The following is a 17,102-nucleotide window of genomic DNA, read 5'->3' as shown; positions in this document are numbered from 1 at the left end:
TGCGATCCCAACCTCCACCACGCCTGACGTGTCTCGGCCAACTGGTGCTCGCGATCGAGGTCCATCGAGGTGCTCCAGTTCAAGTCCCCCCCACCCCCCCCCCCCCCTAACACCCAAAGCCCTCATGCGGCTTCTCCCCTTCCTCACGCTCATTCCAGCCGCCCTCGCAAGGGCGGCACGCCTTCAGTCCGCTGCCGCTCCTCAAGAATATGTCAACACCGCCGTCGCCCGCACCGTCGAGCTCGGCGGCAGCACAACCCTCGTCACCACACAGTACAACGTCAAGGCGTTGAATGCCGACCCGGGGTCCTACATCCTCGCGCTGGCAGCATCAGGTCAGCCAGAGCCTGCATGGTACGAGGTGCTTGTCGGGGGCAAGGCAGTGTCTGTCGAGGCCGGCCGCTTGGGCGAGTGAGTCACCATCTCATATTTCCCCTCATCTAGTGTACTGTGGCATGCTGATATCCAGTGCGCCGGTCGCTGTCGTGCCCATGGGCAAGCTGAGGAAGGATGACACGGTGACAATCTCCTTGAATGCGATCACTGCGCACGCCGCGCGCCCTCTCCCCGAGGAGATCGAGCAGCGCGAACCCCAGTTTATGATCTGGGAGTCGGATACCACTCTCGTTGACTCGGCGTACAAGTGTGACGTCGAGCGTATCAAGATCCGCACCCCAACGTCTGTGATTCTCTCCCACGGTACCGTCCCAAAGACGTACACTCGCGACTCTGATGTCACCAAGAGCTCGGCAACAATCACGCTTGGTCCATTCCACGGCGTTCCGCCCACCATTGGCGCCGACGCAAGCGCGGAGCAGTCGCCCTTCTACGTCCACTACGAGACGCGCGAGCCCATCATCGGCATCCGTACGCTCAAGCGCGCGGCTGAGGTCTCGTACTGGGGGGCCAACCTCAACATTCAGGACGAGGTCGGCCTCTTCAACGACGGACCTCAGTGAGTGCAACACTCTCACCAGGCCAAACTGCAACATCCACTAACACCAGGCTCAAGGGGCAGTTCTCGCGCCTTGCGCACCAGCAGTCGCGCTTCCACGCCGGCAAGCCCGCGCAGGTGCTCTCCGAGTTCACCCTCCGCCTCCCGCCTTCAGCGCACAGCGTGTACTACTACGACGTGATTGGCAACGTGTCGACCTCGCGCTTCCGCCCCGGCCAGCCCGCCGTTGGCAAGAAGCGTGTTGTGGACGGCTCGCTCGAGCTGCGTCCCCGCTACCCCGTCCTCGGAGGGTGGAACTACTCGTTCACCGTGGGCTGGGACATGCCTCTCGCCGAGAACCTTCGCACCGACGGCGACCGCGCCATCCTCGAAGTGCCCTTCCTCACGCCGCTCAAGGGCGTCGTCGTCGACCAGGAGGAGCTGACCATCGTCCTCCCCGAGGGCGCGACCGACGTCGAGGTGTTTGCCCCGTTCCCCCTCGACTCGATCTACCACGGCGTCCACCGCACCTATCTCGACACGATCGGCCGCCCCAAGGTCGTCATCACCAAGCGCTCCGTCACTGAAAACCACGCCGTACCCGTGTACGTCACCTACTCGTATCCGCTCAGCGCGCGCTTCACCAAGCCGCTTGCGGCGGGTGCATTCGCCGGCTCTGCCCTCGCGCTGTTCATGCTCCTCCGGCGCGTGAACTACGACATCGAGAAGAAGTAATCTCGTTAGACAGTAGCATAGATGCATGTGTGAGAAGACGTGCGGTGCTCCATGATGGTCGTGTTAGGCGAGTTTTAAGGCTCGCGAAATGGGACGCAGTGAGATGTGCTATGCATGCGATGATAATGCCTGTTGCTCTAGATCTACCCTCTTGACTCGGTTCCCCCCTTCGGCGTCTCGGCGCCCGGCGACTCAGACCCACCTACTTGGCCGGCACATGTTCGTAGTTTTCCCACCCCGAGGCCTTGTTCACGACGTCGGCGGGTGCGTCGAACACGGCGTGGCCCTTGTCGTTGCGCTTGGCCCGGAAGAACGTGTACGAGAGCACGATGTCGTCGACATTGTCCAGTGTTGGGTCGTCCACGACGTCGCGATCGATAAAGAAGAAGACGGGCAGGTCGACCTCTTCGCCCGCGCGAATCTTCTGTTCCTCAAAGCAGAAGCACTCCACCTTGGCAAAGTAGGGCGCGATCTGGGGTCAGCCGGCCAGCTGGAGAGATCCGAAAGACAAGATGAGCGGCTCGAGGAGGGGAACGACTACATGCACCCCTGCGCACCGTCAAGCGTCCCGCAGACCGCAGGCCAGTACGCCGGCATCCCCACATCCTCCCACTTCCCCTACCCCTATCCCCAGTCTTAACTCACCTTCTCGGGGGTCATGTTATACGTCGCGATCCCGATCAAGTCCTTGTCCGAGTTATTCTTTGCCGTGTAGAACGCCAACGCCGTCTGTCCGGGCACGACGGTGACGCTGCGCTGCACAGGCTCAAAGCTCCACGGGAGCGTGTCCGAGCTCGTCGCCTCGAAGCGGACGGTGATCGGCCGCCCGGCCGTCTGCTCGTTCGCATACAGCCTGCTGGCCTCGAACCGCGCCGGGTCCGTCATCGGCGTGCCCGCGTATCCTGTTGCAGCGCAGAACGCGCGGTACGCCGGCACGGCGGCGTACGTGATCCCCGAGACGAGGGCGAGCGAGCCCACCGTGTACAGCACGAGCGTGCGGTTGCGCTTCATCCGGTCGGCGTACAGGCGGTCGCGGGCCGCGCGGGCCGCGTCTGATGTGCGGGAGGATGGAGGAGGGGGAGGAGGAGGAGTGGAGAGGGGTCGCCGGGAGGAGGGGGTGCGCGTGCAGCGCGCCGGGGCAGCGCGTAGTGGCGCGCAGCTGCGTAGGAGACGGAGCGGCATCCTGATGGTGAGGAGAGATGAAAGATGGCTCGGCGAGGCCGGAACACTTCGCCGATGTGGAGGCAATCCGAATCTTGGATGGATCGACGGACATCGACAGTAGACTCCGCTCGCAGGGTCGCCTGTGCCTGAGGCAAAGCAACATGGTGCAGGCTGCACGCTCATGTTTGTGGCGGCATGAACCAGCACAGGGTCGCCAGCTGGCCAGCGACATACGCAGCCACATCGGATGACAGATCTGAGCGCGCGCTAAAAATTGTGCATGGGGACACTGAATTGATCAGTTGCCGAGTATAAATGCTCATCCACGAGTCCATGGGTCTTCGCCTTTTATACTCTCGTGCAAGCACATCGACGTGACCAGCGACAAATGTAAACAGCAAAAGGTGTGTGCTATCAGGCCCCGTGGAAACAGCCAGCCGCTCCAGAACTGGACTACGCTCAGGCTGACTCCAAGAGCTCGGCCCAAGAAAAGGATGTACGCTGATGGTCACGTTTTAGGGAGCAGAAGACGCTAGGGAGCCATCGAGAAACGAGCGAGTCGAGCAAACCGCCCTACTGCCTGCCACGTAGAAGTTCGTCAACATTTCTTTCGGTAGTATATCCTCGGACTGCCCAAGTGGTGGCGTTTCGGCGAGTTCTCCGAGAAGGTCAGTCTTAAGCCGCGGCTAACCCCGCTCAATTTGACCACTGATCGCAACAACATTAAGCGGACCTGCAGGGCGTGCTCGGTGGCGACTTGAGGAAGGTCCACGCTCCATGAATGCTGCCGTCGAATCTGATGACTCACTCTCTGATGGGGGCCAGCCCCGGCAGAGGCAATACAACGATCATCCTGTAGTGCATCCGAATCCGAGGTCAGAGGGTCGAAGAACGTCCATTCTTCATAGAAGCCTTAGTCGAGTAGATGCCTGATTTCTAAGACGAAGAGGTTGGGATCAAGACGCATGACAGCCATCACGTGATGGTGACGCTGAAATAAGGGGAGGGGGGAGGGGGGATCGGCTGTGGGTGCTTGAAAGAACTTCCACCACCGACTTGCCCAAGGCAGGTTGAGGTGTCGTCGCGATGCTGCTGATCATCTGACGAGAGACGTACAAGCATACGCCCGTGATGTGGAAAGGGAAAGGTGGTCGAGAGGAGAACACTGAATTGTCAATAACGGGGAGAGTTGGTTGATGAGAACTGAGTAGGTGTCCTTTGCAGGACACAGCGAGTGACCATCCCTGACAACGCGCAACAACGCTGAATCCTGTACATCGTACGAGGTGATGGCCCAGTCGTGAAATGGCGCGGAGGGCAAATACTTTACAATGTCGGCGGCCACTCGGTGGTGGTGAAGGGAAGGTGATGAGTCAGTGAGGAGCGCAGAGCCAATACAGCGGGTGCTGGAGTGCTGACCTTTTAATCCTCTCATCAAAACAGTTTCGTCACCAATGCACACTGGTGATCTAGTGCACCGGGGTCCCAAGAATGTTGGAAGGGCACTTGCTGCGCAACTAGGAGCATTCAGGCTCTAGTGGGGAACGACCACGGAGGCTGGTGCCTGCCATCTCAGACACGGTTATTTTCACCGCAGTCAGCAGCAAGCGGCGACTCGATCTTGCTTCAACCGCACAGCAATAACAGTTGCAGAGGACGCATAGGTGGAAACGGAATTGTTTCCCACCCTGCAGCTCGGCCACAGGCCTCAGGTATGTCTCAATGTCGGCGAGGTCCCAGCCACCGCGGTCTCCTGAAACTAGGCCGAGCACAGCATCTACCACCTCCTCCGAATCTCCGGTGTACGACGCTCACGCGGCGACAGCTACCCTATGAGGCCACAATATTGTAGGAGGCCGTACACACTTCCCGCCTTTTGATCGCCGCAGCATCTGTCATCGTCGCCGCCCAGCCCCCGCCTTTTGCTGTCATTCCAGATCTAAGCTGTCCCTCATTCCCTCGATGGAGGGTGTCAACTCAGCTCACTCCAATCACGCCAGCATGCAGTACGGTGTGATGGTGGTGATCACAACAACTCTATTCGCCCAGTAAGCCAGTGAGATACAGTGCCTACTCGTCCAGGCTACTATGGATGGCAACATAGACGACGCCGGTGGATTCATGGAGAGTAGGGGGGAAGGGCACTGGGATGGGCTAACCAGTTTGCGCCGCTAGAGCCTGCCTTCGGCCTCGGCGATGCCTGCTGACCGCTCCGAACATTCACGACCTTTTCTCCCCGAACGCATGTCAATTGGGGCTATGGCAAACACAGTCACCAGCAATTCAGTCAGGAGTACTTCTCCAAATTGAGTCAATCAACAGAATGGTGTACAAGCAGGCCAAGGGTTCCTCGCATGCACTGTCTTACATGTACAGTGTTGATTCCAGCCATCTCGTCGTCGCCAGCATACTTAACCTCATCTCCCTCGTGTTGCCTTCCTTCCTCAACACATCTTCTCGGCATCTCCTCATCACATCTTCTTCATTTTACACCAACTTTAACCAGCTCCCACCCACTTGTTGTCGCTTGTATACGGAGAAAGCCCAGGTAAGCTTGCCGCTCAGTGCAGTGGCTCACTCGCAAGATGTGGGACGTCATCTTGCGGTCGTGGTCCTCGCTGTCGTCGTGGACTTCGGTAGTGCAAGACAAGAGCGAGCAGGACAACGCACCTCCGTCTCCTTCCAATGTCGCGTGCATCGTCAACGAGCCTCCTACCTTCACACCCTCTCAGCCCATTCCCATCAAGAAGGTGAAAGGTCGCCCTGCCGCCCCCCTGTGGGTGGATGACTTCGAGGACGTCTTTGCGACGTCCCCGTTAGCCGCCAGGAAAGCAAGGGTAAAGATGATCAAGCAAATCAAGAAAGAGTACAACGAACGCATGACGCGATCCTCCGCGCGCCGGGCGGGTGGTGTGGGCCCAGCGAATGCAGCGAAGGCTCAGGTGAGCCCGAAACCCCAGAGCTCAGACATCCCGATGGAACCCCAAGTGCGCGTTGCTGGGTTCCACCTCGGCTGCTCGATAGTCGCGCCAACAACCCACATCGCGACCCCACACCTCCCGGTTGTACCTCAGGTGCGTATTCTTACATCCACCGGCTCCTCAGCTGAGACCAGGAGCTGCTCGACAATGTCGTTGCTATCGCCGACAGCTTCCGGGACCTCGTCCTCGCTCGCGACAGGCGCTTTGAGACGGCAAAAAGCTCGAACCTCTGCAGCGCACACTCCAAGGCGGCGCAAATTACAAACGTTCAAGACACGGACGAGACCCACGCCCTCCGTAAACAGTTCCTCCAGGGCAAGGCCGCGCTAGAGGAGCGCTTGCGCCAAATCAAATGCCAACTCGAGATCATCAACCCCGGCCACGCATTTGAGGACATCGAGGTCGTCGAGCGCATGTTGGCAGACGAACCTGATGAGCCAACCCTGGGCATTCCATTGGTCGAGTCGTCAGAGTACTCAGAGTCTTGGGCCTCCCTACTCCGTCTTTATTAGCTCAGCGCGACTTGGTGCGCCTTTATATAGCAGCGATGTGACAGAGCTTGCATATCAACCATTTGACACGCCCTCGTCTCATCAATCTAGTACCCGCCTGTGTATCGTTGTCCTCGAGCAGCTCCGCCCTGGCGACTGGGGCCAGCACGAGCGCGGTCATCGCGGTTGTTATCATCACGCCAGCGCCTTCCCTCGCGGTCGGCGCGGTCCAGTTCCGCGCCCCATCCTTCCACGCGTCCACCACCAGCACCAGACGCACGCCACTCCCCCTCCTCAATCTCTGCCTCACCACCGTAGCGCGAGCCGCGGTCGCGGTCTCCTCGATGGCTTGGTCCTGGGCGACCCGGAGCCCAAGTCGCCCCACTCCGCGGGAGCACCCCATTCCCAGACAAGCGGCTGGCCAGGCTTCCGGCCCCCATCGCAGGGCGACGCTCGGGAGTGCGCTGCCTGGTCCATCCGCCGCGCCGGTGGTCGCGGTGACGATCTCGATTTGAGAACCAATCGTCGTGGTCGTCGCGGCGATCGAGGCCACGCTGACGCGCCATCTCCTTCTCTCGCCCGCGACGGCCAGGCGCGGCGCCGCCGAACCCGGCATATCCGGGGTTGAGGCCTGGAAGATCGTCATCAAAGCGCGTGTGAGTCCCCGCTGGGCGGGCCTCGTAACGTCCACGCGAGAAGCTTGCGGCATACGGCCCGCGACTGGCCATTGCAGCAGAGAACGCGGTGGGGTACGCAAAGATCGGCGCTTTGGAACCTTTAGGCATGCCGCAGTCCTGCCAGTAAGCATATGCCCGGTCATCTCTGTGCTGCTCTGTCGCTATCATCATTCACTCACGTCACCCAAGTGTCCTTCCCTCGCGCAATTGAAGCAAAACAAGGACATGGGGTTCTTGCCGACCGCCTCGAGCTTCCAACCCTTGGCTTCGCTCTTACTTCTGACAACCTCCTCGCGCACATCAGGCGGATAGTAGACATACGTGCGCCATGCCAGCTCACAGCCCTATTGTCAATCAGAGCTTGTCACAAGATGAACTCACCGTCGTGCCATGGCGATTGCTGCCGCAAAGCGTACACTTGACTGTACCCGTGTCATGAGCTTGAACAGCTCGCTGCTTGCACTCCATTGCAGAGTGACCGCTCAAGCCGCAATATCTACACGTCTGGCCGTAAGGGCACGAGTTGCGCTCATGGCCTTCCTCGCCGCATCGTAGACACTATCGTCAGCAAAGTCGTTGAATCGGCGCACAATCTCCACGTCACAGTTGCGGTCAGTATGTCCCGGCTTCTTGCACTTCTTGCAAACGCTGCGAAGATCTGCACTTGCGAAAAACTCATCGGTTGCTCTCGGGTCATAGTAGCGGACGGCACCCTACAGTCAGCCTCAGATGACAGCAATGTAGCGCACCGTTGCACGGCTATCGTCCAACACTGCGATGCCGGTCATATCTGTGTTCTCCACAACGACATCAAGTGGGGGTGCATCCTGTCCCACAGCGTCCTGGTCCTCATCACCCATGCTCACGTGGGCTGGGAGGAGTAGGGGCGGCGGAGGTGGGGAACCGGGAGGGGGGGCAGGTGGCGAAGAGCGCTTGGAGTTCATTCCTCCGGAGGTCTTCTGCTCCTTCGCGCCACTGCCTCTGCCATCATCGCCCTCCTCCTCATCGTCACTCTCAGGGAGGGTAACGCTGATGGCCATGCGCCTAAAAGGCTTGAACTTTGACGGCGCTCCTGGGTCATCGCTGTTGATAGTTGAGGTGCCTTCTCCTCCGTCAAGTGACTGGCCGGAAGGGCCGGCGCGCGGCTCGGCTTCTGCGTACGGGGGAGGAAGAGTGGTGCAGGTAGTCACACTGTGCCCGGCCACTGCGAATCAGTGGTGCGCTTGCATAGATAATGATAATACTCACGACCACACTTGGAGCAGGCCTCATCTCCCGAGTTCTTTGTGAAATCGTAATACTCGTTCGCTGTTCCCTCGTTCTGCCTTCTCTTGTTCCTGCTCTGCTGGCTCTGCTGAGGTTCGTCCTCTTTGAAGTCGCTCGCTCCGTCCGAAGTAGCATCCGGATTGCCCTCCATAGCCCTTAGCCTTGCCCGTCGTTGTTTTCTGTTTTCTTTCAGAGGGGTGGAGTTTTCGTTGAAGGGGGTGGAAGGAGTCGCCTCGCCCGGAGGCGGCGTCGCCCGCTTCATCAGTGTGGGCTGGAGGTGGCAACTGGGGGGTGCAAGGAGCGTAGGTCAAGATAACGAGAGCTTGGGGCTGGCTCGCTTGGATATAAGAGCCCAAGATGTTCGGTCAAGATGCTCGATATGACGCGGGAAGTAGTGCCGAATGGATTGATTGAGGGCGTTGAACGTTGTGCGTGTGGTGATGGTGATGAGGTGCAGCGCGGCTTGGATGGTGAGGACGGACGCACCTCCACTTCTCCACTCTCCGCCTTGCTCAAATTCTGGGACGCGTCGTGAGCGGAGGCGAGATTAAAGGGAGGGGTGGATTAACTTGTGTCGCCCAAATCAAGGTGGGGCCTAAAGTCGACTCGGGCGGGGAAGGAAGGTCGCTGCTCGTTGGGTGAGGGCCGCCCAAAGCCGGTCAGAAAACTCGGTCGTCAGCTTGTCAGCTTGTCAATCAGCACTCCTACTCGGTCGTATCGCTCGTCGTCGACACCAACAATCCCTTTCTCAACCTCCCCTCGACTCGCAGGTCTGCACCTCTAACGGCTGCCCACCCGGAGTCGCAAGAAAAGAGAGCACTACCTCGTCGCTGAGTCTCATCGTCCCAGCTACCTCGAGCCGACTCGGACTCCTTCATTCGATCCACACGGCAACCTTGCCACCCCCTTCGCCTACTCCTCCCCCCTCGCCACCCACCATGTCGTTCAAGGCTCACGACCGTGAGTGCTCATCTGTCGCACCCAGCGGCTGCTGGTCTTTACACCCATACTCCTCAACCTGCCTGGCTCCCGGGCCCATCCCCCCTCCCCATCGCATCAGCTCCGCCGCGCTCTCCATCCACTCAGTCTCTGCTGACACCAGCGTCCAAGCCGATCCACATCCCGACCGCTGAGCACAACGTGCTCGAGTTCTGGCGTGCGATTGATGCCTTCAAGACCCAGCAGAAGCTGTCAGAGGGTCGCCCGGAGTTCTCGTTCTTCGACGGCCCCCCCTTCGCGACAGGTCTTCCTCACTATGGTCACTTGCTCGCTGGTACCATCAAGGTAATATATCCCGCCCGGAAGTGGTCTGACCGCAGGACATTGTCACCCGCCATGCCTCATCCACTGGGCACCACGTCGAGCGTCGCTTTGGCTGGGACACGCACGGCCTCCCCGTCGAGCACGAGATTGACAAAAAGCTCGGCATCAAGGGCAAGGACGATGTGATGGCCATGGGCATCGAGAAGTACAACGCCGAGTGCCGTGCCATTGTCATGCGATACGCGTCCGAGTGGAAGGCCACTGTCGAGCGTGTCGGTCGCTGGATCGACTTCGACACCGGTTACAAGACCCTCGACCCCACCTTTATGGAGTCGGTGTGGTGGGTCTTCGGCCAGCTGTGGGAGAAGGACCAGGTGTACCGTGGTCTCCGCGTGATGCCGTACTCGACCGGCTGCACAACCCCGCTGTCCAACTTCGAAGCTGGCGAGGACTACCGTGACGTCCAGGACCCCGCTATCACCGTGTCGTTCCCCCTTGTTGACGACCCAACGACCAGCCTCCTTGCATGGACGACTACCCCGTACACTCTCCCCTCTAACCTCGGCCTCTGTGTGCACCCTGACTTCACTTACATCAAGATTCACGACGTCGAGCGCAACCAGAACTTCATTCTCCTTGAGTCGCTGCTTGGTACAGTGTACAAGGAGTACCAGAACGGCAAGAAGCCCGACCCGAAGAAGGAGCCCAAGTTCAAGAAGGTGGGCTCGTTCCTCGGCAAGGACATGGTCGGCTGGCGCTACACCCCCATGTTCGACTACTTCACCGAGCAGTACGAGGACCGCGCGTTCCGTGTTCTTTCCGACACATATGTCACCGACTCGGCCGGTACCGGTATCGTACACCAGGCCCCAGCGTTTGGTGAGGATGACCACCGCGTTGCCGTTGCGCACAACGTCGTCCGCGAGGACGAAGTGCCGCCTTGCCCCATTGACGAGTCCGGCCGCTTCACCGACGAGGTCCCCGACTACCAGGGCCAATACGTCAAGGACGCTGACTCCGCCATCATCAAGGAGCTTAACGCCAAGGGCCGCCTCATTGTGCGCACCGACATCAAGCACTCCTACCCCTTCTGCTGGCGCTCGGGCACTCCCCTCATCTACCGTGCTATCCCTGTCTGGTTCGTTCGCGTGGCTTCCAAGTCGGAGGAGCTTGTCGCCAACAACGAGAAGACGCGCTGGGTGCCCCCTCATGTCGGTGAGGGCCGTTTTGGTGGCTGGCTCAAGAATGCGCGTGACTGGAACATCTCGCGTAACCGCTACTGGGGAACCCCTATCCCTCTGTGGGCGTCGGACGACATGAAGGAGATTGTGTGCATTTCGTCGATCAAGCAACTCGAGGAGCTCTCGGGTGTGACTGGTATTACCGACCTCCACCGTGAGAGCGTCGACTCCATCACCATTCCCTCCAAGCAGGGCAAGGGCACGCTCAAGCGTATCGAGGAGGTGTTCGACTGCTGGTTCGAGTCAGGCTCGATGCCTTACGCGCAGTCCCACTACCCCTTCGAGAACCAGGAGCTCTTCAAGGAAAGATACCCCGCCGACTTCATCTCGGAGGGTATTGACCAGACCCGTGGCTGGTTCTACACCCTTCTTGTGCTTGGCACGCACCTCTTCCAGACCGCGCCCTGGAAGAACCTCATTGTTACCGGTCTCGTGCTCGCTTCGGACGGAAAGAAGATGAGCAAGAAGCTCAAGAACTACCCGGACCCCATGACAGTCGTCGAGAAGTACGGTGCCGACTCGGTTCGTCTGTTCCTCATCAACTCGCCTGTGGTGAGAGGTGACAACCTCCGCTTCCGTGAGGAGGGTGTGCGTGACGTGCTCTCCAACGTTATTCTCAAGTGGATCAACTCGCTCAACTTCTACTTGAACCAGGTGGAGCTCTTCAACCAGGAGAACGACTCCAAGTTCATGTACGACCACGACGCGCCCAAGTCGACCAACGTGTTCGACCGGTGGATCCTCGCTCGCTGCCAGTCGCTCATCCAGCTCGTTGACCAGGAGATGGCGGCTTACCGCCTGTACACCGTCATCCCCGGGCTGCTCGAGCTCATCAACGACCTCACCAACTGGTACATCCGCTTCAACCGTCGCCGCCTTAAGGGTGAGAACGGTGTGGAGGACACCAAGGCTGCCCTCAACTCGCTCTACGAGGCTCTCCACACCCTTGCCCTCACCATGTCCTCTTTCACCCCATTCACCTCGGAAATGGTCTACCAGAGTCTTCTCGCCACCACTCCTAAGCCCGCTGACGGCTCGGACGTGCGGTCTGTTCACTTTGTGCTCTTCCCCAAGGCGCGCGAGGAGTACTTTGACTCGGTTATCGAGCGTCAGGTGCAGCGCCTTAAGAACGTAATTGAGCTTGGCCGTGGCATTCGCGACAAGCGCACCCTCAAGGTCAAGATGCCGCTCAAGACCCTCACTCTTTTCCACCACGACCAGCAGTACCTCGACGATGTCAAGTCGCTCAACGAGTACGTCAAGAGTGAGCTCAACGTTTCCGAGCTTGTCTACACGTCCGACGAGGCCGCGACTGGTATCAAGTACAAGGCCAACGCCGACTGGCCTGTCCTTGGTCGCAAGTTGCGCAAGGACCTTGCCAAGGTCAAGACCCACCTTCCCCAGCTCTCGAGCGACGCGTGCAAGGCCTACCTTTCGACTGGCAAGGTTGAGGTGAACGGTGTCCAGCTCGTTGAGGGTGACCTCGTTGTGACGCGCTTCGTTGAGCTCGAGGGCGACAAGGCCCAGGCGTTCGAGGCCGCATCAGACGGCGACGCAACCATTCTCCTTGACTGCCGCCGGCACGAGGACCTCGAGAGCGTCGCGCTCCTGCGTGCCCTCACATCGCGTGTCAACAAGCTGCGCAAGGCGGCGGGCCTCAAGCCCACCGACCGTGTCGATGTCTTCTACGAGGTGGACGCTGGAGAGGAGGATGCGCTGGCGCGCGCCATCGTTGGGTCCGAGGACTTCCTCCAGGCGCAGATCTACGCAATCCCCCAGCTCCGCGCCCAGCTGCCCGAGGGCCGCAAGGTGTACGCAACCGAGGTCCGCGAGAAGCAGATCGGTGACGACGACCGCGCCGAGCGCTTCATCCTCACCCTCTCTGAGCGGCCCTGAGCGGAGCGGGCGCGGCTGCGTTCCCTGCTAGAATTGTAGACCAGTTGGTTATCTCATGCATAGTTTCCGTCCGCACGAGGCGAGCTGAAAGCGTAGCGGCCCAGCCTGGGGCACCGGGCCGGAAGTCACATGCATCAATTCAGTAGACTCTACATCTATTTGAGAACTCCCTCCGTACAGCCGGAGATTCCGATTCTCCCTGGTGCGAATCATACCACGGCGGTCTTCGCCAACAGCCCGCCACTTGATGGCCGAGGATTCCCGCGGCATCCGCTTATCGCCACTTGCTCGAGCCTCGGGCGCGGCTAGAGATACCACCACGACCGAGAGGGAGCGGAATGTGCGGCCTGCTGAAGGCCGCCCGTCGATGATAGTGAGCCTCACGGAAGGAATGTGACAGCCTGGCCCCGTGCCCGCGCCGGCCCAGCGCCCTCAGCTGCCACAAATAGTTGGCCATCGTCCGCGATCGGCATGCGCACGCATGTGCTTATTCGAGTCAAAGTCCAGTCAACCGCCTTCGGACGGAGCTTGAGAGGATCGACCCGTGTCACACCTCACCGAGACCCGAAGGTGATCGCACCGTGCCCTCCCCTCTGCCCGCCATCACACAAGCCGGCTGCTTACCGCGCTAGGACACATGCATTTACGTAGTATACAGCTTAGAGTGTACATGGGCTACTGCGGTGGGGCCGCTGCGAAAGGGCAGCGGCGAGCCGTCTCGTGCGGCGTCAAGGTCGCCATAGGTAATACACAGGCACTCTGTAGAGACAGGCGGGGGACAATGAGACCAGGCATGATCACACAGCAAGCCCGTTCTGTTTGAGGAACGCCTCGTTTAGTTTGGCCTGGCAGGCGATGGGGTCAAACTCGCCATGCTCGTCCTTCTTGCATACGAGATCGGGGTCGAGTGCGGGATCGAGCTTGGCGGGCGCAGAAGCCGTGGTCGGCTCAGGCTGAGCCTCTGTGGTCCCTTCGTCCACGCCCTCGGCCCGCAGGCGCATCATCACCTCGACGTCGTCGTACTTCATATACCGTTTTCCTGTCATTAGATGGCGATGGCGTATGAAACTCACCGTCTTTACAAGTAGCCTTCTCCTTCATCTGATCGCACAGGTCGTCAATCATCAGATCCTGAGGATCAGAGTCGTGCATTCCCATGCGTGTCCAGATCTCAGAAGGACGCATAACGCGACCGTCTTCCGATAGAACGTGTATGACGCCCGAGTCGCACATGGCGCCATTGACCATGGAGCTCGGGCTCTTGATGTCCGACTGGGGTGAGGTCGCGTCTGTGCCAGACCTTGGCGACTGCGAGCTAGACAACGAACGCAAGGGCGACGGTGACATGTTGAGGTAATTGGTCGGGCTGAAAGCGTTGCTGGGAGCGAGGTTGAATGCAGACTCCGGAGACACACCTCCAGACTGCGCGATGAGAGCCTCGAGCTGCCGAGAGAACGCCTCATCATCCGCTCCTCCTGTGAGATCAGAAGGATCGACATTCTTGCTGCTGCCAGCAAGTGAATTGAGGAAGTCATTGACGCTGTTGTCGGTGAGGTCGGCCCACTGCGACTGGTTGGCGAGGCTCGAGAAGTTGTTGGACGAGGTGTTGACATTCGAGGTCTGGTTGCTTGTGGTGGCGCCGTTCGAGGGGTCGCGGTACGAGGTGGCGTCACCGAAGAGCTTGGCGAACGCGTTTGACGAGGTGTCCGCCTGCGATGTCAAACCGGGTGTTTGAGTCAAGAATGTATACTGCGGCATCTGTGTCTGCATGTTGGGTAGACTGTTGATGCTAGGCGAGATGCCGGTGGCATTGCTTATGTTGGCAAGCACATTGTCGATGCCGTTGGGGTAGAAGCTCCGGAAGAGGGCCTCGACGTCCTCCTTGTTGGAGCCACCAATTGAGCTTGGCGTCGACAGCTGCTCGTTCGGACTAGCGTTGCTGTTCTGCCGCTTGAGCGCCTCTTGGAATGCAGTCTGGGCAGCGGCGTTGTTTGCCGCATTGCTACTGGCGCTGAACAGACTAGGCATCCTGTTGTCGGGACTGGGCCCCAGCGAGAACAGAGACTCGGGACTAGCCCCCGACCCACTCGAGTTGCGGTGGGGTAGTTGAGGGGATGGGTCATTGATGCTCCGCAAACTGTCGTTGGATACGCTGTGAGGGGGAGAAGGTGGCTTCCTGCTCAATGTCGCAAATTGGGACCAGTCAATGCCGGGGGGGGCAGACTGGCCATTGGTAGCCCCGTTGGTGGTCGTACCATTGACAGATGCCGGCTGCGTCGGGGTCTGTTGCCCGTTCGAGGCCTGGCCATTTACTGGCATAGAGAAGGTAAATGAAGCCTGCTTCAAGGCAACATTCTCCTCCTGTAGCCTCTTGAGGATGTTGCGCAGGTTCTCGTTCTCGACGGAGGCACCAAACGACTTGGCCTCGAGCTCCGCTACCTTCTGCTCCAACTGAGAGTTAGAATTCGCACTCCAGAGCCCAGGCGGAAGAGACACTCACGTCTCGAACTTTTGCCTCACGGCGCTCTCGGAAGGCCTTTTGGGCGGCACGATTCTGCTCTTTACGCCGCTGCGCCTTGGTCGTGGCTGTGTCCTTGCCTCCCTTCTCTCCCTTCTTGGTGTCCGTGGACTTGCGAGGGCCGCCCGATTTCTTGTCATTGTGCTGACGCTTATCATCGTGGGCCGTGTCGGAAAGGGATTCTACGTGTCAGCCACAATCGCGAATGGTGCCACTCACCGTCTCCATCATCGTCGACGTGTGCAGCGTGAGCGCCAGAAGCCTTGCGCTTGTGGCTGATGCCATTACCCTGCTCGTTGTCAGAATCGTCTGAGACTACGAGATTCATGTGCTTGGGAGCCACAGAGTCGGGCGACGAATCCTCTGGAGTGTCGCGGCCTGGGACTGGGAAAAAGGTGGAGGGTGGCATTGAAACGATTTCAGGCTCGGTCTTGATTGCATCATAGGTGAGCGAGTCGAGAAAGGCAGCAGTGTTGGGGGTGAGGGCTTCCATGGCGACGAAGGTGGGTGGGGGGACAACGAGTGGGGGGGGGGGGGGGGGGGGGGGGGAGGGAACGTGCTAGCAGTGCAGCAGTGGAGAGGGGAGGGAAGGTTCGAGACGTCCGGTGAGTGGAGGTGTCACTACTCTGTGAATAAACTACGAGTGTGATGGTGGGCGAGCGACAGGCGATGAACGGTGAGAAGAGTCTGCCGTCTGGTGCTGCGCACTGTGTGGATGGACGGCAGTCAAAGGACAGGCGAGAAGCAAGGGCGGACAAGGTTCAAGGTGGTGGCGAAATGTGAGGCTTGGGTAGAAAATGTTGAAGGCCGAGTTCGACCTGCAATCGATCGGGACCTAGGCTGTTGATGATGCGCCGCTTGACGTGGGCAAGCGGCGATAGGTGAGGGTGTGACAAGGCCGAGGATGAAGAGTCCAACGAGGAAGGCAGTGTTGACAGCGTTGACAGGAGAATATGGTGATGAGCGGAACCGCAGGTCCTGCCAGTGGTCGGCGACCGAGGGAGGGGGTGTGGCAGCGTGCGTGCGGGGTTTGTGTGGGAGTGGCGTTGGGAGCACGGCGCGGGGCGGGCGCAGTGGCAGACCAACAAACGTCGGTGGGAGAAAGAGGCAGCCGACAGGGACGGGAGAAGGGCAGCCGACGTGGAGAGAGATACGGATGGTGAGGAAGAGGGATGGAGAGATAGTTGATGGAAAGATGAGTCGAGTCGCGAATGCCAGCGGGAGCGCCAGCGGCCAGCGGCTGCGAGCTGCCAGGATCGCGCGCGCAGGAAGGTGGAACCGCGAGGGACCTCTGTCGGGCTGCGGGCCCTGCGGTCGGCCACTCCCGCTGTGGTTGAGCTGCCTGGCCGCGCGCTGGGCCGCAATGACCGCCGCTTGGCCGCCTGTGTGCGGTGGCGACGGCTCGCTACGTCAATCGATTCCTCGGCTCCCTCACCGCAACCCGGCAATACGGCATCAATTCATGCCCCTGGTCTGGAACTTGATGATTCAGCGACAAGCAAAAAAAAGCCTCCGCCGGCGCGTGTTAGCCACGTGAGGTCATGCCACTTGTGTAATCGCCGACGCCATTGTACGGTGGAGGTGGTGGAGGTGGGTGGAGGTGGGTGGAGGTGGGTGGAGTGAGGGATGGCCGCAGATGATTGGATAGAACGGGAGTGGAGGTTTTGATAGCACAATCATCACCGATCACCCCCCGGCAAGTCCCTTCTCCCCCGCCCACGCCGCCCACGCACGCAACTCTCCACCAACCGGCCGTGAGCTGCCCTGCGCAGTTGCTCGATGTTGGCATCACCCGATCTCCGCCCGTTCCCCCGAACTCTGCTGCATTCCTATCCGTAGCTACCGAGAACAAGGTCCCCCCCCGCTCCTCGCTCTCCTCGGCATCCTGCAAGCTGGCAAGCTCGTAGCCGGACCCTCCCCGGCCCCCGTACAATCC

At 59.8% G+C, this 17,102-nt stretch overlaps 6 protein-coding genes across 6 annotated transcripts; 3 read left to right on the top strand and 3 right to left on the bottom strand.

The window, feature by feature from the left end:
• Window positions 1-124: 124 nt before the first annotated feature.
• COLE_05496 (uncharacterized protein) lies at window positions 125-1,669 on the top strand (the record flags this gene model as incomplete). Its single annotated transcript, XM_018424359.2, has 3 exons — window positions 125-411; window positions 470-955; window positions 1,006-1,669. 3 exons carry the CDS (start codon window positions 125-127, stop codon window positions 1,667-1,669), a joined length of 1,437 nt encoding a protein of 478 aa, XP_018275806.1.
• A 202-nt stretch (window positions 1,670-1,871) lies between these two features.
• On the bottom strand, window positions 1,872-2,851 carry COLE_05495 (uncharacterized protein; the record flags this gene model as incomplete). Its single annotated transcript, XM_018424358.2, has 2 exons — window positions 1,872-2,141; window positions 2,315-2,851. 2 exons carry the CDS (start codon window positions 2,849-2,851, stop codon window positions 1,872-1,874), a joined length of 807 nt encoding a protein of 268 aa, XP_018275805.1.
• Window positions 2,852-5,418: 2,567 nt separating this feature from the next.
• Window positions 5,419-6,326, top strand: COLE_05494 (uncharacterized protein; the record flags this gene model as incomplete). The annotated part of the gene is made up of 2 exons (XM_018426985.2): window positions 5,419-5,907; window positions 5,949-6,326. The coding sequence occupies 2 exons, from the start codon at window positions 5,419-5,421 to the stop codon at window positions 6,324-6,326; spliced, it is 867 nt and encodes a 288-aa protein (XP_018275804.1).
• An 823-nt stretch (window positions 6,327-7,149) lies between these two features.
• Window positions 7,150-8,510, bottom strand: COLE_05493 (uncharacterized protein; the record flags this gene model as incomplete). The annotated part of the gene is made up of 5 exons (XM_018419872.2): window positions 7,150-7,326; window positions 7,364-7,540; window positions 7,573-7,695; window positions 7,732-8,186; window positions 8,231-8,510. The coding sequence occupies 5 exons, from the start codon at window positions 8,508-8,510 to the stop codon at window positions 7,150-7,152; spliced, it is 1,212 nt and encodes a 403-aa protein (XP_018275803.1).
• A 676-nt stretch (window positions 8,511-9,186) lies between these two features.
• On the top strand, window positions 9,187-12,648 carry COLE_05492 (uncharacterized protein; the record flags this gene model as incomplete). The annotated part of the gene is made up of 3 exons (XM_018426236.2): window positions 9,187-9,208; window positions 9,351-9,532; window positions 9,568-12,648. 3 exons carry the CDS (start codon window positions 9,187-9,189, stop codon window positions 12,646-12,648), a joined length of 3,285 nt encoding a protein of 1,094 aa, XP_018275802.1.
• A 948-nt stretch (window positions 12,649-13,596) lies between these two features.
• COLE_05491 (uncharacterized protein) lies at window positions 13,597-15,659 on the bottom strand (the record flags this gene model as incomplete). Its single annotated transcript, XM_018421002.2, has 3 exons — window positions 13,597-15,099; window positions 15,149-15,348; window positions 15,386-15,659. 3 exons carry the CDS (start codon window positions 15,657-15,659, stop codon window positions 13,597-13,599), a joined length of 1,977 nt encoding a protein of 658 aa, XP_018275801.1.
• Window positions 15,660-17,102: the final 1,443 nt, after the last annotated feature.

The sequence above is a fragment of the Cutaneotrichosporon oleaginosum genome, assembly GCF_008065305.1.
Source record: "Cutaneotrichosporon oleaginosum strain ATCC 20508 chromosome Unknown ATCC20508_contig04, whole genome shotgun sequence".
Classification (NCBI taxonomy): domain Eukaryota; kingdom Fungi; phylum Basidiomycota; class Tremellomycetes; order Trichosporonales; family Trichosporonaceae; genus Cutaneotrichosporon; species Cutaneotrichosporon oleaginosum.
Note: the sequence above shows the minus strand (reverse complement) of the source record. Positions and strands in the feature narration are given on the sequence as shown.